At 37.4% G+C, this 24,542-nt stretch overlaps 1 protein-coding gene across 1 annotated transcript in view; it reads right to left on the bottom strand.

The window, feature by feature from the left end:
* The window catches only part of PEX7 (peroxisomal biogenesis factor 7), a 45,316-nt gene that overhangs the window by 12,200 nt on the left and 8,574 nt on the right, over positions 1-24,542 (bottom strand). Inside the window, exons 6-9 of the mRNA XM_061474944.1 lie at positions 15,802-15,908; positions 15,286-15,399; positions 11,089-11,144; positions 1,919-2,018 (exon numbers count right to left, since the gene is read on the bottom strand). Of these exons, the coding sequence (XP_061330928.1) occupies positions 1,919-2,018; positions 11,089-11,144; positions 15,286-15,399; positions 15,802-15,908 (377 nt within the window). The remainder of the gene's footprint in view (positions 1-1,918; positions 2,019-11,088; positions 11,145-15,285; positions 15,400-15,801; positions 15,909-24,542) is intronic.

Here is a 24,542-nt window from a genome sequence, read left to right on the forward strand (position 1 = left end):
TGTAGCTCCCTGGGTCTTTTTTTCCTTTTTAAAACTGGAGGCTATGTTTCCCTTGTGTTCATTCTTTATCTTGCAGTTGCAGTTTAGTTCTATTGCAGGTTTTTAAACTTCTTTTAAAAAACAGAATGTGTGTATTTTGCATTGCTGTGATAGCCAACCCGCACAATACACTAAATCAACTCAATAGAAAAAGAACAGAGGAATATTAAAACTGTTGCAGATGCCAAACTTCTGTCTGGAAGGCATACTGGCATAGAGTGTATATGGATATGCACCCCAGATTTACAGATTTTGTCCAACTTTGGACTTGTAGAATTTTTGTGTGGAAAAAAAATACCTGCCTTATGCACAAATGATGCACAAACGCCTTAATGTAGATGGGTATGCACACCATCACTTTCTTTTTTCCAACGTACAAGTGCACGTGCAGCTGTTCGCTTTCAATTCATTATCTCTCATCAATGAGCATTTACTTGGCCTTTCATCTTCAAGCAGTAACTCCAAGTTTGACAGATAAATCATAGAAAAAGACATCATATCTAGCCAGGCAGTCAGAAACACCATCTACTGAGACCCATTCTGTAACACATAGGGCTCTTTGCAACAGGCTTATAATCAAGAGGTAAACACATCCTCAATACAAAATGAAGAAAAATCTTCTTGCCTCATTCAGATTCATGGCAAAACCCACACCAACTTCATGGAAAGCTGAACTAGCCTCAAAGCAATATAGCACTGTAAGGCCCTAATGCACTACACTATGCTTGCTGTTCCTTCTGGGCCCAATTCGCCATAATCATAACTATGCACCCATTTGGGATGAAATTTTAATTTCCAGCAACTGGCCTTTACCTGTTCATGCCCTTTCCCAATGACAAAATAACCTGACACTTGAGAATTTTTTTTCAGCCTTACAAATCCCCTTATGTGGCTCATAGCATGACCACATGAATGAACAGAATTAAGGGAACAAGCAGCCAGGCCGGAAACTCTTCAAGCTTGCATTTGGCTAGAATGATTCCACATGCATTAAGCTAATTATTTTGCCAAACTTACATCTTTCTTCTGTGTCCTTTTATCAGTAGCACAAATTACAATGGCCTTACTTGCTTTGTCCAATCAGAATTTCAAGCAGATGTTACAAAGCATTTTTATCTGGGGTAAAAAATTAATTTCACTGTGAATTACAAAGAAATCTAGATGCAAATGATGTCTGTGGCACATTAAATAGTGCATTAGTTACAGTTAACTCAGTGACAGTAATGTCTGTGTGAAAACTTGTCTCTCATTTTAAAGACTTTTTTCTGCCCTTCCTGCCTGAAAAAAACCAGTTCTTACTACAAACAACAATCCTCTGTTTACAAAGGAGAAACTATAGTAGCAACAGAAGCAGAGGAGAATTCGGCCACAACCAATTCAGAAATAAGTGCCACTCATAAAATGGGTTCCACTCATTCATATCATTAGCCAAGGGTTTTAGAATTCTAATTACATATTAAACCTATTTTAGTACTACAAATATTCTGATAGGTATCATGTGTGACACTATCAGTGTTTAACTTGGCATTCTAAGTAGGTAGAAGAAAGCTCTGTATCTCAGCATAGCATTCTAGGCCCTTCTCTATTACTCTTCCTTCTGAAACAAAACTACCTCATTTTCCCTGAGCTCACTAAGTTTTAGCTATCTGATTTTACAATTCTGTCTCTCTCACCCTTCTCTCCTACCCAACGCAAATATCTACTTTATAAATAAAAATGGACCTTAAGTGACATTTATTTAATAAGCATTCAGCCAGACTCACTCCCAGAAGCTTTCTGCACCCTGGTGGCTCTTACTCAAGATCTGAGTCCTACAACCCAGCCATGACCACAGCGGCTATAATAGGCAAATGAAAAGTAAATTCATCCCAGCTCTTACCTGACCACGGTTGTGAAGACTTAAGTCCAGTCCACATGTAAATTCAGTATGATGCTCGACTGTTTCCAGCAAAGGGTTAGGCTTGGAAAAGTCCCAGAATCTACAGAAAGAGGGAAAAAAGGAGAGGGGCAGGGGAATAAAAAAAAAAAAAAAAAAAAAAAAAAATCAAACAAATCACAATTAAAGTAATTGAAAGGCCATTTAAAAAAAATATAATGCAAGATATTGACAAATCTGTTGCTGCCAGGATATTTAAAAAAGCAAACTCATCCACTTAGGAAACATAACAGATCATACTCCTGCAAAGCCATCTGCTGATTTGCATAAACTCCACTGGGCAAAACCATCTTTGCCTCCTATTGCAGAAACTGAGATCAAAGTTGGCACCAAAGAGCAGCCATTGGGACATTATTAAAACAGAACAAAATGAAGGTTAGCATACTCTTATGTTTCTTGATGGCTGGGGAATTTTATCCCTGAAAGACATTCGCACAATTTACAGTTTTGCTCAGTTTTTCATCTTGCTTACTATGGAGTCTTTATTTACTGAAAACTACACATTCATTTAGAAATACTGGTCATTCCCAGTGTCAAATTTGAGACCCATCTTAAATTTGTTCCTATAAAACAAAATTTTATAATTTATTAATAAATTTGTATTACAAAGATCAGTTGCATTATGCAGTTAATACCTCTAATTTGTATTTCAAAAAGCATTTTTTCCTTTGATAGAAATGCTCAGAAGATTTCTGAAGTGCTCTCATTATCCCAGTTACTGCCTTGTTAGATGCAGTGTCCACCAATGCAGTTAACAACAAGGATAAGACAAGTGTAAGAGGAGATGGAATGAAAGTATAGGTACAGGTAACATCAGTCATGAGAAAAGGACTCAGGACTAGAACTTTCAGATAATAACATGCTGACAAGACACCATATGATGGCAGAAAAGAAAGGTTTGTTTTCTTTTTTGCATTGCATATACTGCTTAGAAAAGTCCACGGGACAGAAAGCACAGCACATTTTGTGGGCTGGCTGCTGTACTCAAATTTTCTACAGCTCACATTTTCACACAGTGGTCAACTGTATGCTTTTCTTCTTCTGCAACAAGCACAGAGGTCGCTCAGCCTTGCTGCTACTGGAGAAGGTAATAATACTTAATAAGAACAGTTCATTATCAGACCAACTACACTGAAAGCACTGTATGTTCAAACCAATTCAGGTAAAATAGCAAACACTGGAGCCAACAGGGTCAGTTTGTTTAAGGTGTAGATGTTATTTCGTTCATAAACGAGGAGAGTGGTATCAGCACAATGGATATGCCATAGCAACAACCCTCTTAACTTTTTCCTAGTACCTGAGATCTAACATAAATAACTTATTTTGCAAGAGAGAGGAGCAAAAGACCACCTCAGCATTTTCATTCTCCCACATTTGTTCCTAAGGCAAGAAACAGATCTCACTGTTTCTAAATAATAGTGATGGCCTTCCTTACCACATTAGCTCTATACTAAATCTTGAAAGACAATATGCTCATAACTGAAAACTAAGATGAAAGGAGACAACTTCTGATCCACATGAGCAAAAACTCAGAAAAGACTTTCTAATAAATTTAAAAGATCATAAGGCAATTTGGTGTTTGTTGTATGGAGTCACGTTTGCAAAAAGTCAGAAGCAGTACAGAGTTTAAGAGTACTGCAACTCGGTTCACATTCTACAGACTGTCACATGTTTTTATATGTGAAAATAATTACTAGTGAAAGCTCAAAAAAAAGAAAATGGTTCTCAGGACTGAGAACCACTGATGACTAATTAATGATGCCTTTCATATCAACCATACAGTCCAAAGTGAAAAAACCTCAGCAGCCCAGCTTCCAAAACTAGCATGGTGACAACATATTTTGCTCAGAGTGAATTTCCATTGCATTCTGAAGACTGAAAGCACAATGCAAGTTTTCTAATACAGTGTTTACCCCAGCAGGATAGCTGTAGAGCAAAATGAAGATGCATTCATAACACAAATAGGTGTGCTTGCATTACTTTAATTGTAGCTGTACCTATGCAGTTGGCAGTATGAATTTCAACAGGAAGCCAGAGAATCACATAAGCTTTTAGGGTCCCTTACAGGTTTGTAGAGCCTGTACAATCACAGGTGTGCCACCTGGATGGAACTGCCAGTTTCAGCCATATTATGTACATTAAAACTAGCACTGACAAGTGCAGTCACATCTGTATTGACCATAGATACCCTGCAACCTATATGAGTGCATTTTCTTACACTTTTTTTTCACTAGAACTGTTGAAAGTATTCCTTTTCTCTCATTTCTTGATAGTTTACTTGTTTTACATGTACTTCACATGCATGTATACTGCAAGCAACTGCTTATTCTAAACAAGCCATTATGCAAAGATAAAAAGCCTGTCTTCGTACCACCCACAGCAGTATCACAGAAGTCTATCTTCCTCCCCTACCAAAACACTTTTACCAACCCCCATTATTGTTTCTCCTGCTCCCTACCATGTCCTCCTTCCTACTCTACCTTCACATCTCCTGCCCCTGCCCCTTCACCACTGGCTGGGAAAAAAAGGCAGCAAGTATCATTTCAGGTTCCAGTGTCTGTACAAGGAAATACAATGCATATGTTGTGGCAGCCTACTGCTGCATGCTGAGGAGTCAGCAGACCAGCAAGCAGATTAGACAGGTGGTGCTTGTCTTTTGTCTTCCTTAAGGTAATACTTTGGATTTCCCTCTCTTGTATGCTCATGAGTTTTCATTAAATTTGTACAGGCTTAGCAAATTTAGACTACAACTTCCCTGTCATATCCAATTAAGTTTTCAATATGTTCAAATGTTACTTCAGGAAACGTATCTGGGAAAATGCACAGATGGAAGCACAAAGAACACAACTCCTGAAGTCCACTTCCTTCTGGGAAACAAAATATTTATGACAAATATGTATTTGTGAAAGCTTTACTGATGTTTTTAGGTTTTAAATTTTCTTCATACATTGTATTTTTAGGTGGCTGCCAATCAGATATTTAGAGGCTGACTTCCATAAAAAACAACTCAAAGACCAATGCCACCATGCACTTGCAACCACATCAGGCAGAAGTTACAGTAGCATATGGACGCATATAATCAGTAAGTTTTCAAGAGCAACCCAGAACTCAGTGTTAGTTTACTACCCATATATCACACATTTAATTTTCCTGCTTCCATTCTCTAATCCCTATGCAAAGATAGCTACCTGTAAAAGTTCTTCCTGCAAACTAGAAAAACTTCTGAGTAAGCTACTTTTGGATACAGGATAATCAGGGCAATGTTGTTACTTCAGGCATTAACTGGGAACTGAAAATCTAACTATTTCCACAATACTATCTTTTAGAAATTATTTCATTAAAGTTACAGTAAAGTATCAACACTATGAAGCTGCTCAGGTACAGAAGAAAGCCCTTATTCAAAGTATTATCTTCCATAAGCATGAAAGAAAAGAGGCAGAATTGATTGAGAGCCAAATCAAATGGAAGAGAATCTAAAAAATTAATTCTGAAATAGGTTTTACTTTTGAGTTTGCTCCAGTAGCATAGTTCTTCCCTAAGGACTCAATGTATATGCTTTATTTCAAAGTAATTTTTTGCTAAAATTCTCACTTAGTTTACTTCCTATAAACTGTATAAGAAAACAAACCACCTATGGAAGTATGACCCTACATATGCATCACTGTTTTTTCTTATTACATGTGTAAGTTGATGTTCTGAAAATGAAATCCCATGCATTTTGCTATAAGGTAAAATGGCAAGTTATCTGTTTCAATTCTTCAGCCACAATATAACAGAATAACTTCTAAGAACAACTTAGTTACTAGCCTTCATAATATCCCTTTTGAAGATCTGAAAGTTTGCAAAACTTACCATTAACTTTACTACTTTACTCCAAACAATGATTGAGAATAACTCTCATCATCACATGCTTAAAGCCATAATATATTTTAATCATCACCCTACTGAGGTACCAACCAAAGATCCTAAACCAGAAACAGAGCGCGCTGAAAAACAGGGCATGCTCACAAAATTAAGACACTTCTTGTCACTAAGAAGTTCTGATTTAAGAAATCCAAGTGAGAAACTCCATTTAGGCAAGTATATGCTTTCTCTAGTACTTTTAAATGAAAACAAGGTGCAGGCCGAGATGCAGCACCACATGCTAGTCTAATCCAGTAAAAAGAAGACATGAGCCTTCATAGGCTGGCTGGCATACAAGAGTAGTAAATTCACTGCTGCTGACAGTAATTTAAGCATAGTTATGAGAGTGAAGTTATCCAGCTGTTTGTTCCCCAATTTCTCCCCAAAACAGGAATTAACTAAAAGGGGATGGCAACTAATAGCTTATGGACGTGTGTGTTCTCATGAGCTTTTAGATATTCCCCATTCTTTGGTATCGTAATCCTAGACTGGAGCTTGAGTTCATTTTGAGACACGCCGCACTCTTCATCAAGCACTGGGAAATGTCAGTTGGCAAAAAATGGTTAAGTCAGGTGCCTGGGATATACAGTAGTGGTTGTCGCTAACCTTCTGTAGGTATGTGTGCTGTCTCTCAGTGCTTCTGTTTCCTTATCTGTCCACAAAAAAAAAACACCTTGACTTTGCCTTTCAGACAGAATACGTTTTGTAGAGAAAGATTTAAATGGATTTGTATGACAAACAGAAATAATAGATAGCTTCACAACCAAAAAGGAAAAGGGGATTATTTAGAAGAAACAAGAAAAAAACCCTGAAAAAAACCCCCAAATATCCTTTTGCTGTTTTTTTCAACATTATAGTGCTATTTATAGCACCAGAAAATTTATTTTCATAGCTAAAATATATTAGTCTATTTATGAGATGGAATCATTTGCCAAGTAGCTCCTGCAACCAACACTCCTAGTTCTCAGAGGAATTGCATCTTGTAATATTTATTTCAAAACTAGCATGGGCAGGCAGGAAAATGCCAGTGAACTTAAAAAAAGACAAGGACCTGGATATTCATTTATATGTCAAAATATTTACCACGAAATTTTAATTATTGTTTTTATCCAAAATGAACACATGTAAGAGAACAGATATGCTTTACACTAGCATGAGTTATTTTGACTAATTCTGTAGTTGCAAGAGACAGTTACATTGTAAATGAAAAGTACACGAAGTTCTGAATTTTATTTTCACCAGATGTAATGCCCAAAGCTCTGACTAGCACTGGCAACCAGGGGAATTAAAAAGAGCAAATGAGCAAACACCTTTTCACCCTGAGGAAAAAAAAAGGGGGGGGGAAGGGAAAAAGAAAAAAAAGACAAGGACAATTAACTGCAGTGAAAACCGGTTTCTCTCCTGAGCAGCATTACTGCACAAGTTCTCAAGATTGCTTTTGATCCAAGTTACTGAAGTTGTACTTTGTGATGGAGAGCTGGAGAGAGTGGTTTACCTTAAAGCATCTTGAAGAGATGGTGTCCAGTACAGTACAACCTTCACCAAAAATCATCTTACTGCCTCAGAGACAAGCTTCTGTGAATGCACTTCAAGATTTGGCCTGATATCAGCTTAATGAAGTCCTATAATTTATCAAATCTTTTGAGTTTGGTGAGCACTGTCTGTGACTAATGCACCAACATGTTTTTTCAATACTGAAGAGAGTCCAAAAATACAGAACAGTGATTCCAGTAAGAGATGACACCGATGTTCTTTCAAACTGAATTTTGATAGAGATAATGTTTAAGAACATGCATGCAGATCTAAATAAGTTTTGGAAATATTCAGTACTTTGTGCATTTCCTGGTATTTTAATGATTCATTTCTGTTAAAACTGCTCCTTAAGTAACCTGCATTTTTCCTGAACTCTTCCAAAGAGTAAGGAAATGGTACAGAAAAAAAAATGTTTCAATGGCATTTCCAGACAGGAGTTAAACCAAACTCATTACACCCAAGTATGTAAAACTCAAGTTAAAATTTACCCTCTTTTTTCTTAGCCCCCAGTATGAAGCTGAAGTGAAATAGTTTTCTTTTCAGTGGCTTTACCACAGTGAACACATGCAATCACTGACTGCTTTTGTTTGGAAGGGACCTTAAATATCATGTAGTTCCAACCCCCCTGCAATGAGCAGTGACACCTTCCACTAGACCAGGTTGCTCAAAGCTCCAACCAGCCTGGCTTTGAACACTGCCAGGGATGGGGCATCCATAGCTTCTCTAAGCAACCTGTACCAGTGCCTCACCAACCTCACAGTGAAGAATTTCTTCCTAACATAAATCTACCTCTTTCAGTTTAAAGCCATTCCTCTCATCACTACATGCTATGTCCACTACAATCATTATACTATTTGCAAAGGATGAAGCTAAGCATTGTTAACTTTGCTTTCAACCAACTATTTTTTGCTTTTAGATATCCAGTTATAATTATGTGACAAACTAGCTGTTTTACCAGAAACAAGCAAAACCTCTGCCTCTTACCTGACAGTTGAGTAATCTTATCTAAGATTTGTATTTGTCTGGTTAAACTATAAAGCTTCAGTAACTTTTTTAAGATCAGAAAGCTTAAACAGTAAGCTATGCTGTACAGATTTATCTACTATATTTTATTGCTTACTTACAATTCTAAGCTTCAAACAAAATGTTAAAGAAAATAAAAGACCCTATTATAAGTAAGCTGCTATTAAAATAACACTGTATCAATGAACCTGTTTTTAAAGGGCTGTTACATCATACTGTTCTATGAATTACTTTTAAATGTGGCTGAAGTCACAGGCCCTCAGTAGATGTAGCCATGTACTGAATCTGTACTTGCCTTTTACATTTTAAATATTTATCAAGTATTTTTGTTCTTAAATTGAAATGTATATATAGTTATGTCCACGTGTCTGTATATGCCTGTGCATATGTGACAGAATGTGTACATGCATGTGCATGTGGAGTGGATGGTGTATCCAGTCAAATTCTCAACATTTCTAAGTGAACTCCACTTCTTACTGTGCGTTATGCTCCTTCCTGCAAATGACAGCACAGGATATGTAGTACAGGTACAACATGGTCATCATTTCATATCCTTTAAAGTAGATGTTCCCGAAGCGTTGTCATTACAAATTTCCTCCATTATACAGATTATTTTGCTTGTGCCTCCTTTTCCAAAGACTTTCACCTGGTCTTCTCTGTTGTTTGTTCACTCATACAAAACATACCAAGTCCAGCAACTAACAGTTTTAGAAAACTAAAAATCTGCACTTCATCTTTTCAACCCCACCCTCTACCCCTAGTGACAAGAACTAATTGTTTGGAATGAAAAGTAACTCCTAGTGTGGCATTTTGTGAAAAGATTCCCAAGCTCTTCATTTAGAGATACACTGGTATATAAGCTAGGAGCTCTCTCCATGTTTACTGACAGCTTCAACATATGAAAATTTCAGAGCTGAAATTGCAGTAGATTTCGGTACCGCATGAAGCACATTAATGCTAAACCTGAAGGACGCACAGTTGGTGTCAAAACTGGGAAGAGCATGACAATACAATCAAGTCACTTCAATGCATCAGTATGCTGATTATTAGTCTTACCGCTCATACAAGGCCACTGGAAGAAATCAATTATCAGTTTTTATTTTAGACCTAGAAGACTTTTGAAAAACTGTATGCTGCAAACCAGCTGGCACTGCATCAGGAAAGAATGCTAACTAAGATCCCATAAATAACCTTTCACAGACCACTGTGCAGTATTCTGAGAAGAGTGTTTTAAACATAAATAAAATTAAGCACTTTATGTAAGACAGAATGCTGGTACAGCAGCCTAGAAAGTTACACACACATGGACATCACAGCACTTACACTGTTGGGCTCCTAGCACCAACCACAACCGTGGGTATCACTGGCAAGGTGCTCCCCTTATTACAGTAAGGGAAAGAGAACAGATCTCCCACAGATGGGTCCACCATCACCCCCACCCCCAGGAAGCAGCAGCAGGATCTCCCTGCAGCCTAGGACCTAAAAGGCAACATCTTCTCTAGCACTGTTGAGGTTAGGACTCAGATATGTCAAGAACAACTGCTCCAGCAACTGTCTCCCTGTGGAATGCGACCATTGTCACTGTACACTTTCAAGCAGTCCCACACCATCTACAGCAGAGCTCTGGAGCCCCTTTGCACTCCTGCGTGTTTCTGTTAGCTGCATTCTGGGCGCTGCAACCAAGAGGCTGGATGAAAACAGTCTTCCAGCTATACCACACTTTTGAAAGTATACAAAATTCCTACAGTGCTTAACATGCTAGCTTCATGATGCAACTTTATATGATGTTATGGAACAAGACTAGATTTATATAAATTTATGATGTAAAAATATTTACAGACAATGATAGTTAGCAACATTTCCCTTACAAAAGAGAACCTTTCCATGTCTGGTGTCAGACCACTTAGGACATAATCAGAAGTGACACTAATTGGGATGATCTGGGCAAGTCACTTATGGAGGCAAGAAGGCTTCTCCCATTTGTAAATGTCCTGCCTAGTATATTCAGTCCATGTTATAAAATTAAAATGCAAACTAAAGAATGTGATTGAACTATTCAAGAATGTACTTCATAGTGTATCGACTTACAACACTGTGCATCTTAGAAAAGTTCTTATATGAAGTCAAACTTCTTTAGGACTTTTAAACAGCTTTACATCAGCTGTACTGTAAAATCCTCAGCAGAATCAGATATACTGGACAGCCAGGGGAACTTGCAGAAGTACTGGAAGAACTTTAGCATAAACACTGTGAACAATACTAAAGCTTCCTCAGATACTGGTAGGAGAAAAAAAATTGTTAATGAAAAACTTATATAAAAATATGACACGGAAATATAAGAAGTCACCCACCTACATTCATTTAAGAGGTTATTACCTTCAGACACTATCACAGCCGGATACAACTACATTCAGCAGAATGATGTGAAAAGGATTACAGAAAGCATCTATCATAGCAGATATCATTCAGAAGAGTCACTTAGCTAACCTTTAAATGAAGAACCAATGCATTTTCGACATAGCTTATGAAGAGAGAAAACACCCGATAGAAACATTAACTGCAATTCAGTATGTCCACTCTAAAACTCTTTTCTAATGCAAACCACATTGAAACAGATTATCTTTCCATTTTTAGCCAATAAAAAGATACCATACCTCACAGTAAAATCATAGGAGCAAGAGGCCAATAAGGTTGCATGGAATGGTGAAAACTGCAAGAAAACAAAACAGAACAACTTTTAAAGTAAAACAATGTGAACATATGCAGTCTTAATATAAACTTACCAAAGTTTAACTATTTAAACTGTCTTAGTAGGTACCACATCACGCTGCAACAAAACTGACTACATCAACAAATTTCCCTGTTATGCTTCTAATTACAATGAACGCTCTATGTGACCCTGGTTTGGTTTGATTTTATTACAGCAGTGCCAAACAACCTTCTTGTAAAGTTAAGAAGTTTTAGGACAGTCATATAAACAGCTGTTAAACTCTGCTTTTGGCTGACAAGCTGAGTATCATCTCATTATATAAAGTAAGTTTCGGAAAAGCTATGTGAGCAGTTTATTATTTTCAGAGAGAGAAAACTTGTGCCATACTACAGAGAATGTAAGCTATATTACTGTCATCAGTTCCATGTCCTAAAGTTTTGAAATTATTTACAGAGATGGGGAAATTGGAGATACGTTGAAAAATTGAAAGCAATATAACATCACTTCATAATTTTCTCCTCTTCTGCAGGGCATTTTATGGGACATGATCTTCTGTGGACTCTTGCAGACAGGTCTAAGAACTGAAGCAGTAAGGATGCAGTTATGCAAAAGCTCTTCACTTTGGCTCCAGCTATTTTACTTCAGTTCCACCTATTTTAAGGTCTGTATTCCTCAACAGCAAATAATGGCGTAACTTCAGTTTGGAATGCAGGTCCCCCAGATCATGGTTCAAATGTAAGATTTTTTCTGTAAGACTTTCTCTACTACTGACAGCTACTACAAAGTCAAAAGTGCCATAATTGCCCAAGTTGCCAAGAGAGCTGTGTCTGTTGCTGCCTGCTAAATTCTGCTGACAGAGTTCTCTTTACTAGAGCAGAATTGAGGGATGTGCATGCTTGAACTTTACTATCCTCAGATTTCTTAAAAATTTTCTAGAGGAAAAAAAAAAAGCCAAAATGTCTTTTTCTTCTGCACCTCAGAAGAGGGAGAGAGAGGTCTGATGTGCAACAAAAACCAACGGCAGACTTCCCACATGCCACCTTTGCATTTTTGTCCACATAGTTTCAGATGAAGCAAAAACATCTTGTCAAGGCCGAAAAGTTTTGTCATTAACCTTAAGTGTCCTAGAAACTTACCTAAGCAAACTCTGTCTAAATACTTAGCAGTATTTGAACACGTAAGTTGAAAGAATTTGTGTAATGTCTTTCTGCTACCAAGACAGTATTTTAAAATTCTGTTCCACTGAACTGTAAGATTCTACAGTTCTATCAACTTAACAGTTGTATGTAAAAAGAAGAGATGCATGTCCAACATTTCACAGATCCCTCATCTAAGTATCCTTTTGAGTAAACTCAAAAACCGTAACTACATTTCAGTATAAGACATCGAAGCCAGCAAAGATATGAGACAACCAAAAGCACCAATGTCAAAATCTCCTGGGAAGGACTCCAGATGACCTCAGTATGCTGATAATGCCCTGTTCTGCAGTGGAAGACCACAAGAAATCTGAAGGAATCCTGACAGTATCATAGTGGGTAGAGTTCTTCGACAGGCTTGGATATGACAATCCATGCAACCCCAAACAAGTGAACAGAATATAAATGACAGACCACTGAAGAGTGTGATTTCATGGTTGGCTTAAGCTAATTTAAGAGTGCACTGCTGCCAAGACTTGTGGTTTTCCCTTTCCTTTCCACTTCAGGCTGTGTGCTCCTGCTCCCCTCCTTTGTGTCAGGGCTTGCAATGATGCGGTTGAGTCACAAATTGAGACAGCTTAGTGATCCAGGCAGAAATCAGTCACTTTTAGGGACAGGATCTTCAGTCAGAGTGATCAGCTGGGCCAGCTTGCTACATACACAGCCTTCTAATTGCTAGCATCAGCACAATGTAAGAGAAGGGACATCAGTAGGGACAGCTACCTCTATTTAGGCCAAATCCAGGTCTCCATTTAGTATGACTGCTGAATTACACCACACAAGAGCAGATAGGCTGCACCACCTCTAAGTGCTGGGCCACATTCTCATACCTCATGTCCACAGGGACCGTGTGTATCTTGGAAATGGAAGCATAAAATCCTGCTAAGACAGAAGTCATGTACTCTCACATACCTCTCAACTACACGTGTAGACACATATAGCCACCCCACCACCTCCTTAAACCCACTTAGTGAACTGATCTCAGAGGTTGGTGCAAAGAAATTCTACAGCTGGCCAACTCCTAATAATAATTTCAAGGCACATTAAGAAAACAGGGAGCACGATAAAATGGAAACTCAGACGAGACAATGTAAGAATATAAAAATACCCTACCTGGTTAGGCTAACAGCCTTCAAGACCAGTGCTCTATGTTTACATAGCATGGTATTTTAGTTCGTACAGATCACCTCTGATCCTCTCACTATATACCACCGAGAAGAGTCAGGCTTTGTCTTCTCCTTTACGCCAATCATTCATACACAGTGACATGATCCTCCCTAAGCCTTTTCCATGCTAAACAAACCCAGCTCTCAGCCTCTCCTGGTAGGACACAGGTTCCAGTCTCTTAATCTTCTTTGTGGCCCTTTGTTGGATTTACTCCAGTATGTCTGTCTTTCCCTTGTACTGGGAAGCCCGGAACTGGACGCAGCACTCCATATGTGGTTTTACTGGTGCAGTGAGTAGTGGGGAAGGATCACTTGCCTCAGTCTGCTGGCACACTCTTTCTAATGCAGCCCAGGATAATAGGGAGGAGAGAAATTAGAGATGCTATCCCTGTCTAGCTCTTCTACTACGTTTATTGATCCATGAACCTGATGACACTGCCTGCCTATACACCCTTCTTGTGCTGAGAGCTAATTCAAGAAGTCTACAATCTGATGTGTAAAACAAGTACTTCCATCTGTTTGCAAATCCACCTACTAGTTTCATCAAGTGTCCTTCAGTCCTATTATCACAGGTTATGGTGAATAACAATTCTATAGTCACTTTCTCCATTTCATCATGAAAACAATATGCTATGAATCCCTTAGTGGTATCTTTGAAAAACAGCTCTGCCACTAACTGTCAAAGAGTAAGAATGTGACAGTCTGTACTGATTCATACTGCATTGATTCATCTGTCTTAATGGGTGTCAAACGGGAGTCACAAAATAATCTTGTTTAAAAAACAAACTCACCACTGCTAAATGTTCTTCTGCTGAGAAGAACATTTCACAGAGCCAGGTTAGAGCACGGTCATGCAGAAATTAAAGTACAGAAAAAGACTAGACATCTACTACCAGTGGGGATAGCAGGCAAGGGTAGCTGGGATAAAGAAAGAGGAGCAGAAGCTTCTCTGGCTGTCTGGCCACAAACTGGAGTTGCTATATGGAACTACTCCCTACAGCCACACCCTTTTCTGACAAATTACAACCTGAGCACAGTAACTTTTAAAGTTGTTAGAAATACATAAAAAATTCCAAGGGCATGTGAAGTAAAATACTGACCCAGGATAATTTTTTTCTGTCAGTTCAGTCTTCCTAGAAAATATTATAAAAAATACCTGTTCCTGAAAGCCTTTAAAAGGATCATATATTATATAATATAAAAAAAAATAAGCTCTGATTAATATGAAAATAAAAAAGTATGCATCTAGAATAAATTCTTATCAGTGGTTGATCTAGTAACAGTCAGACCCAGAATGACCATCTGAAGCCTTTCATGTACAAAGTTTCAAAAACTCTTTGAACATACTAACACTTTCCTTGTGCTCACAAAACTACATATTCACGAGTTCTATACCTTCCCTTATATGAATATTGACCTTTTGTATGGAGAGAAAAAGGCACAGCACCATTGAAAAAACAAATAAGGGAGGGTATTTCCCCTCTCCCACGTCTCCCTTGTAACTTAGCTCTCAAGCTCTTGAACACTCCTCATGGATAACATATTGACTTTGAAGATGTCATTTACTTCAAAATCCCAGCAAACTGCTAAACATCAAAGTGTTTTACAGTGCTAAACTGAAGGTTTCCAAGAACAGTCACCATAGCATCTAAAATCTTCAACACCTGTTGCGTTTTTTTTCCTAGTTATTAGATACTATATTACTGCTTTCCACACAAAAAAAAAAAAAAAAAAGGTAGCAATTCAGTGGTGGTCAGTGGGGAATAAAATACAACTTACTTTTACTCTTCTGATAGCATAGGTATGACCAAGCAAGATGAACACTGGTTGTCGGATGTTCCGCAAATCCCAGCCTTTCAAGCTACAGTCAACTGCACCAGTTACCAGCAAGTTCTGATGAGTTGATAAAACACAGATATATCAGGAAAATTTAATTATTAAATTGCAGTGAAGCATGTGCTGGCTATAAAAGTTAGGTAAATGAAACAACAGAAATTAATAAATCATAAACGAGGTCTTCAGCATGTAAATTAAAAGAGAACACAGAAATACAAACTGGTTTTCTACTATGGACTATTCTGTCTACTATACAAAAGAATAATCAAAACCTACGATCCAATTGGGCCATATATCTGCTAGAACAACGCTCTTCTGAAGAGGTTGTCATGAATGAGAGCAATAAAGCAACTAGACATATTTTTATAAAGAGAAGATGTATTAATTTTGCAGTAAAAAACCCTGCTATTTAATGAGAGTGGTTCGGTTAGGAAAACAGTTGGATGAACAGGTTAATACCTCATCATATTTGCACCAGTCACAGCTCAAAATCTCAGCCTCGTGGGCTGGTATCACAAGTTTGACTCGTGGGGCTTTCACATCCCAAACTCTTATAGTCTGGTCCCCTGAAACAAAAAAATTCATTCAACATTGTTGAATCAGTTATGGGATACAGTTAATTCACTAGTACTTAGTAGACAACTGCTTCTTAGCTGTATGAGATACAAACTACTATATGAAGACACTCTTCCCAAATAAAGCAAGCACATTATAGGCTCAGAGGCCAGACTGATGCACAAAAGGAATCAGAACTTGCTACTGCTCTTTCATTAGGAAAAAAACCCAAATAAACAAAACCAAACCAAACACTTCATTTTTTTATTAACGCTTTTTTATTTTTTTGAAGTCTGATTTGATTGAAAGGACATAAGGTAAAATGCTTGCATGACTTTCAATTAAAGGAGGAGTATAAGGCCCATCTAAAAAAGGACTCAGAAAACCAGAATAATGAAAAAACTTTCTCTGCAAGCCAGCTAGGAAAACATGCTTTTGGTACACAGAAAAGTGAGTAGTACTTAAAATGCAACTTAGCTGCAGATTCTTTCAACTAAAGGAAAATTTAAGACACATTACCTGTACTCCTCATGAGCAAAACCTGCACAGTTACTCTCATAATTGAAATATTGGAAGATAAAGTAATTCTTGCTGTAGCTGTTACACATATTAAAGGCAATGTCCGCTTTAACCTCAGACCACATACACCTGCACATGTGCACGCACAAACTCAAAGGTTTTCAGAGAGCTATGAATGGTGTCCAGCTTAATTTAAGGCTGCAAATCACCTGAGCCTCTCTTTACCTTCAGTCAAAAATTTGTCTTCTACTCCTAAAGAACTTTAGCATTTGTGTATACCCTTCTAACAAATTCAGTTCATAATGGCTTATAAAGACCTGGAAAACTGCATCAGCTGACAAGACAACCATGCTTTTCACTTTTTTTAATAGGGGTTCCCTTATTAACCCTGAATATTTAGCTCTGTATCAGCAAAACCTGATTGTGCAGCTCATTTGTTTACAGAGAGATAAAATTAATTAAGTTCATTATTATGTCTATGTTCAATCAAGAGACAAAAAAAAAGATCACTACAAGCTACATCCAAACATCCATGAAATTACTATTCTTTCTTTACCAGTAACACTTCTGAAAATCCTCAAATTAGTTATAATTGATAATAGAAATTTCATGCTGTTTAGATACAAGCATTTTGATGGTTTGAGTGCCAAGCTGGTCACTGACCTTAAAATATACAGCTGGGCACCAAAATCATACCTCTTTTCAAGAAACTGGCTACAATTCAAACAAAACTATCCCTAGAATCACAACAACAATATTCCTATTCCTACAGACCCTGTAGACTTTGCAGAAAGACCTAAAATGTTTTGCAATTTTTAATACAAAAATTAAGCTAGAAAGTGCTTGGTTCCACTATATGACACAAAACTGGCCTTATGACTGTAGTACTATACAGACCACAGGAAGCTTTGCTCTGATGGTTGGTTGGCTTTTCCTCAGACTCCACAATGCAAGAGATACTGTACACTTGGTGGGTAAATTCCCTAACTGTGTGGTGGGAACAACACATGATTTCTTATGGTTTTCACTCCCCTCCCCTATTCTAATACTGTCAAGAGCAAGACTGCTGCTCAGAATAGTATGTACAGCACTCCTGACAGTAACACCCTGCAGTCAGCTGAAGCCCCAAACATCATTATGGTGCTTATAAAAACAGGGAGACATATGGAGACCAGCAGGGTCTTGGCAGAAGAAAAAAAAAAAAGCTAGTACACCCATCCACCCACCATTAGTCCAACTAATCTGCTTGCCTGCAGAGGACAGATTTCAGTTTGAGGCTTAAGTCCATCTGAAATATAATAATGGACTTCTTAAAAAGCTTTCAATTTCATCAGATAACATAGATTTGAAGGGGAAATGCATATTTCACTGCAGACAAGATCATTTTTTCCCAAGCACATAAATGTACAAATCCAGGTGAACTGGAATTAACTGCTACAGAGCTGGACCACAGTAGCATTATGAGAGCCAAAAGCATTTGGAAAAGTCAGTTACTCTGCCAATAGCAATTTTAACACTAAAGATACAATTGCCCCAATTATTTCTTTTCTAATAGAAAATGCTGATGCACAGGAAAAAGAGTTATTTTCCCTTTCTTTTTTTCTTTGAAAATGCTAGACTTAGCTGTTATTAATTCTGGCTGGCACTATTCATGAGATGTTTTTAATGGAGTAACATAACATGCAAACGAACCTTTCTGTGAATAGAACAGATTGAATTAAAGCCACAGGCAAATCAAGTTTTTCCGTTTAAGTGGAAAAATCAGATTAATAGCCAAAAAAAAAAAGGGGGGGGGGGAGGGGAACCCCCAATGTAATCTTGCCAAATTACATATTTTGAGAGCGTATTTTTTTTTTTTTTTTTTTTACCTCAAACATTCATGTCCTCACAATATATGTATTTTTTCACATTTCGTTTCAACAAAAAATGCAATTAAACACTTTGGAATTTCCACATTTCCATGATTCCTTCAAATCTGCATTACAAAGGATGCATTTCTTCCATATGGTAAAGCAGAAGTAGGACAATAATAAACAGTACAAGTAAAGCACACCTAGTACAATCATATTCACTAACAGCCACTTCCAGTTGGCATCCCAAAGTAAGCAACCACAAAAATGGCCAACAATTCCCCCACAAAATACTTCTATTTTTGTAGGAAGCAATTTCTCTATGGCAACAGATTTTTGCTGGTCTGTTGGATAATTATGATACCAGATCTGTTTGTATATTGTACTTGCTTTCTTTCATTTTAATGAATATTTGTGAAATCTTGGACGAACCAATAGAACTACACAATATATACTCATCTATTCAAAATTTTGAAAGGGATGCTAATCTACAAGTACATCACCCCGTACATGGGATAAAGACTGCTAATGTGAATAATAATGCATGACAGTGAAAAGATACAGTTTATTTAAGATTTAAATTTCATGTTGGTTTTATACTGTTTTTTTTACACACTGACGTATTTTACCCAAATCCATAAATCATAATCTTCTAAATCCTGTGAAAACAACCACCTAAGTCCTCACTGTCAGACACTGCAGAGGTAAAACATTAACTATAAAAAAAAATAGCTAGATATTTGGAAGATTAACAGAAGTCCAAGAAACCTTGAACACCATCTGAAGGCAAAAAAGATTCTAACCAGGACAAATAAAACTTTTTTCGAGAAAGAAAGTACTGGTAGTTTAAAGTTTTATTAAAAATAAAAAATATTTTCTGGGGTGTAGGGTATTTTGTTTTCCCAGGGGGGTGTGGGGGTGGTTGTTGGGAATTTTTTTATTCTAAAGCAAGAAATCTGATCTGACACTGGTCTCTCATTGAGAGAAAAAGAATAACAAACTAATAATGTATCTTCAATTTAGTGTAGGAAAAGAATTCAGCATAAAACATAAGTATGGCATATATGGTGTTACATCACAGAATCATAGAATCGTGTGGGTTGGAAGGGACCTTCAAGATCATCTAGTTCCAGCCCCCTTTCACAGGCAGGGACACCTTCCACTAGACCAGGTTGCTCAAAACCCCATCCAGCCCAGCCTTGAACACTTTCAGGAATGGGGCATCCACATCTTCTCTGGGCAACCTGTTCCAGTGCCTCACCACCCTCCTTAGGATGAACTTCTTCCTAATGCCTAATCTAAATCTTCCCTCTTTTAGTTTAAAACCATTACCCCTTGTCCTATCACTACACTGGCCTTTTAAAAAGTCAAAGAAACCTCGATTAAATTACTTCTGTAGTCCCACCAAATGCTTACAAGTTAACATTACTTGCTTACTTGTATGTAGTTTTTAAATACTAAACCAGATTACATGATTTAGCCAGGTTCAAATAGAAAATCTGTGGAAGAACAAAGAGCAGAAGCCAAATCTTATGACTCTCAAAACCAACCTTTTTAGACATATTAAAATGATCATGTTGCCCATTCCTGTCTTAGATAGTTGTCCTGATTTTGCCTGGAATACATTAATTTTCTGCATAGCAGCTGGTATAGGACCATGTTTTGGATTTAGAAGGAGAATAATGTTGGTGACACATTGATGTTTTAGTGTAAGCACTGCTGAGCAACAACTAAGTCAAGGACTTTCAGCTTCTGATGCTGCTGTACCAGCAAGGAGGCTGGTGATGCACAAGAAGTTGGGAAGAGACACAGGAGGAACAGCTGACCCCAACTGAAAGAAGGGATATTCCATACCATATGACATTATGCTCAGCATATAAAGCTGGGGGAAGAAGGAGGAAGGGAGGACATTCAGAGTGATGGAGTTAGTCTTCCCGAATAACCATTGTGCGTGATGAAGCTCTGCTGTCCTGGGGATGGCTGAACACCTGCCTGCCCATGGGAAGTGTTGAATGAATTCCTTGTTTTGTTTTGCTTACGTGCATAGCTTTTACTTTATTATGAAACTCTCTATTTCACAACAAAACCCCACAAGTTTTCTCACTTTTCTAATCCTCTTCCCCATGCCAATGTAGGGGGGGAGTGAGCGAGCGGCTGTGTGGGACTTGGTTGCCAGCTGGGGTTTAACCACAACAAGAGTATAAGCAAACCTAGAACAGGATTAACAAAGCTCTTGAGATTCCCCACAAAGAGACAGATAAAGAGTGACACAAATAGACTGACACAAAAGATTACTGAAATCATCCAACAAGACTCCACTGAATGCAAAAAATCTATTTCCATGTAGCACAACCAGATACCAAGAAAATGTAATTACCAGTGGAAACATAGTTTCCAACTGGTACTTTTTCAGTTTCATACAAAATGCTGTAGAGATAAAAATCAAAAGAGGTTTAAGTTATTTCACAGAAGGGCTCTATTGAATCTTTTTATGGAGAAAGTAAATTGTTAAAAAAAAAAAAGGCAGTGAAAAATTTTATTTCAGTGTTTTCCAAGATGATTAACCATAAATCTTGGGACAAAGTTTTTATTTCAAAATTGACCTTACTTATGACTTATTATTAATCCATTCTTCAGCAAATAGCAATATTGGCTAAATACCCAACTCTAACCCAAACAACCCAAAACATATTAATTCACTGTAAAAAACCTCTTACTGTACTTTCCTTCTCAACACTAAACCATTATTTTACAATATGAGATTATAATATAAAACAGTGTAACCTGAAATTGTTTTATATTCTAGCATGTGCTGCATACAATACTTCACTATGGTTAGCACATATTATAAATTGAGGCCCAAATTCATTTCCTGAGAAATATTTCAGCTTGTACTTTAGAAGTTGATTTAGTAAAGCTTACTGAGCAAAGGACTCAGATTAATTCAATTCTGTGTTGGTATTTCTTGAAGCAATAAATTGCAAATGAAAACACCCACCTTACTTCAATACATAGATTTGACACAACAAAATAAGCAAGCAAAATAAGCAAGTAAGTTATATTTTCACGGCTCCCAGTATGAATAGCAGTTTAGCTATACTGCAACAAAAAACAGTAACTCTGTAGTCAGCTTGCTATCTAGATGCTTGATTTGTAGAACAAGGTACCACGCAGTAAATTGAAGCCTCTTATTCTTTTATCCCTTGAGGAACTGGATTCAAAAAATGACCAACTTTTGCAAAGCCCTGACACTTCATCATGATAGCATTTCGTTTAGTACATTCAACAGATAAACAGCTAGGAAAGAACTTGCAAGAAGCAAAGAGTGGACCCACACCACACACAAACTGATGGAATATAAGCCTCAAATAGTGTTTTGGAACTCATGACAAACCACGGCAGAACAGAAAATTATTTCCTTCAGTTTTTTAGGAACCTGAACACAAACATCTTTGGAATTACTTGTCTGCAAGCCCCACTCCCCAACAGCCCCTTGTTTTACCCTGTGCTCCTTCTGAGGCAGGAACATAAGCTGAAGCTTGAGGAAGCTGAAGACAAAGACACAACAACCCCAAATGTCCACATGGAAAATACTTCTTTACTAAGGAGCTGCACTGACAGCTATTCCTTTCCAACTAATTCAGTAACCATCCGCTTCATAGATGTACACCTTCCCCGGCTCATTACTTCATGCAAACAAATTTGTTAATTTTTAGTCTTCTTTCACAGTTTAGATCCCAAACACAGAAAGGCGTGCCAAGACTACATGCCAGCCTGAGTTATGAAACTACAAGCTTGACAACCCTGTAACTACACACATTTGTCACTAAGAGACCAGCAGGGAAGAAGACAAACTTTTTAAAAAGGCAACACACTATGCCAAGGCTGGCAATAAAACAGAACATGAGAAAACTTGTATTTTTAAATTTTAATCTTAAAACCTAGCACTGAATGCAAGGGCTTCCAAAGAGCAGAGGTTAGATTTACGAGTTCATTTGTAAATCAGCACATTTATAGTTCTCAAACACTTTCATCAACATAATAAAAATTTCTCAGAAATGATCACTCCTTGTTGTAGCAAAAGTAATTTTATTTTTTTCTGCCCTGGGCTTTCAATCTGAAAAAAAATTAGTCTTTGAGCAGAGAATGCAATTAATTAATCTAAATACTGATGAATATAGACATTATCTTACAGATTTAAGAAATGCTTCTTTCCCTTACTCATGATTTAAGATGTTACGAAAACTATGTATCTGCCCTGATCAGTAAACTTAAGGAGCACAGTAATGTTTCTAAAGTGAATGCAGCATTAAAACTGAGGTCCCAGCAGCTAAGATAAAAGCTAGCATTTGGTCTAAATCTGGGCTTTGCTGAATTCAAACCATTTATATTTTCATTTGCCGGTGTCATATCTGTACCCAAACATACTACAGTTATGCCAATAAGGGTAAAATGGTACTAATTAATTACTTCCCACTGGCAATAAAAATAGCTGATACTATAAAGGACAGCTTCTTTATAAACCACAGGACCAGGCAAGGCCTCTGCAGTTAGGGAGAATCATTGAGCAGAATTGATTTACATTTGACTATACAGTAACTTTGCGTGCATTTGGCACTGTCTTTATGTGTCTCTCATTGATTTGTTCTCTTGGGTTGAAAAAATAAAAAAAAAAAAAAGAAATAGAGAGAGAGACAGAGACCTTCTGGGCAAATGACACAATGACTCATTAAACCCTTTCAGCCATGAAGATGCTTTTAAATGTTTATGTCACTTCTTTAATGACATTTTCTGTATCGGTGTTTTTTCAGTGTAAGGCAGACATTTACCAGGGCTCTGGTTTGGTGTCGCACGTACACCTGAACATCTTGCTTATCTTATCAGCTCAGAAATTGTTGCTGACATCACAATAGTAGCTATTTACATACACAGAATTAAGTTTGTTCTGTTACTATTAACTCCCAATTTTAAACAAAAGAAAACGGTAAGCCATTTACTTGCTTTCTGAAAATACAAATGATTGCATGTGAAGACAACAGCATATTAAAATACCTCATGCATCCCTGTAAATGTTAATGGAAGTGTATTAGATACTGAATGAAAGCTAATTTAACTCAAGCATCAGATATATTTATCTTCTCTATTTCAAATCCATTTTACTGCCCACTGCAGACAAACTTAGTTTTCCTGTATGTATTCAGATCGGAGACCTAATGATACAAAATAACTACCCTTAGTATCAAATTATTTTTCAACTGCTTTACATTGCAGTTTTAGGTTTCTCATTTTCTTCACTCATATTCTTTTTCTAGTCTCATAATAGTTTGAGAAAAAGTCATATCCCAAAAGCAAATATTTAACCTTATTAGCTTCATGCAAAAGTTGTCTAGGCATATAAAGGTCCTTCTGAGCAGCTGTTCTACTGTGGCTTACAGTCATGTTTGGTTTTCTGTTTTCAGTGTTCAATTATCTAAGTGGAAATTAAACTTCTGCTGGCATCTATGTGGATTCAAATAATGACAGAAAAAGGGCAGGGGTGAGGCATACAAAAGCTTCCTAAATCTCCTTCTTTCTTACCTTATTTAAAATAAAAAGTAAAAAAAGTGCCTGCTTTACTTAAATTTACCTAAATCACAAGCATTTCAAGACCAACATTTTTTCCAATCTATGGTTAACAATACACCTAACTTATTTTACTAACACACTCAAAACTGAAAACGCTGCAACATGAAACAGTTCATTTCTGGTCTAAAGTGCTAAGACTTTATACTATTAAGATATGAGTAAATACATGGTTGTGAGTAGGTACAGAATCATAAAATCATCGAATAGTTAGGGTTGGAAAGGACTTTACGAACATCAAGTTCCAACCCCCCTGCCATGGGCAGGGACACCTCACACTAAACCATATCACCCAAGACTTCTTCCAACCTGGTCCTGAACACTGCCAGGGATGGAGCATTCACAACCTCCCTGGCCAACCTATTCCAGTGCCTCACCACCCTAACAGAAAAGAATTTCCTCCTTATATCCAATCTAAACTTCCCCTGTTTAAGTTTTAACCCATTACCCCTTGTCCTATCACTACAGTCCCTAATGAAGAGTCCCTCCCCCGCATCTCTATAGGCTCCCTTCAGATACTGGAAAGCTGCTATGATGTATCTGTGAAGTAGGATGACAGAAAGGGAACAGAAAGGGCAAGAAAGAGAGAGAACACATACACGCACACACACACACACACACACTATAAACCTAAAGCAGCACAGCCTCCTTCAA

Source organism: Pezoporus flaviventris, unplaced genomic scaffold (genome assembly GCF_033815535.1).
Source record: "Pezoporus flaviventris isolate CSIRO_AGI_PZ_B2104156 unplaced genomic scaffold, CSIRO_AGI_Pfla_v1 ptg000081l, whole genome shotgun sequence".
Lineage (NCBI taxonomy): Eukaryota > Metazoa > Chordata > Aves > Psittaciformes > Psittacidae > Pezoporus > Pezoporus flaviventris.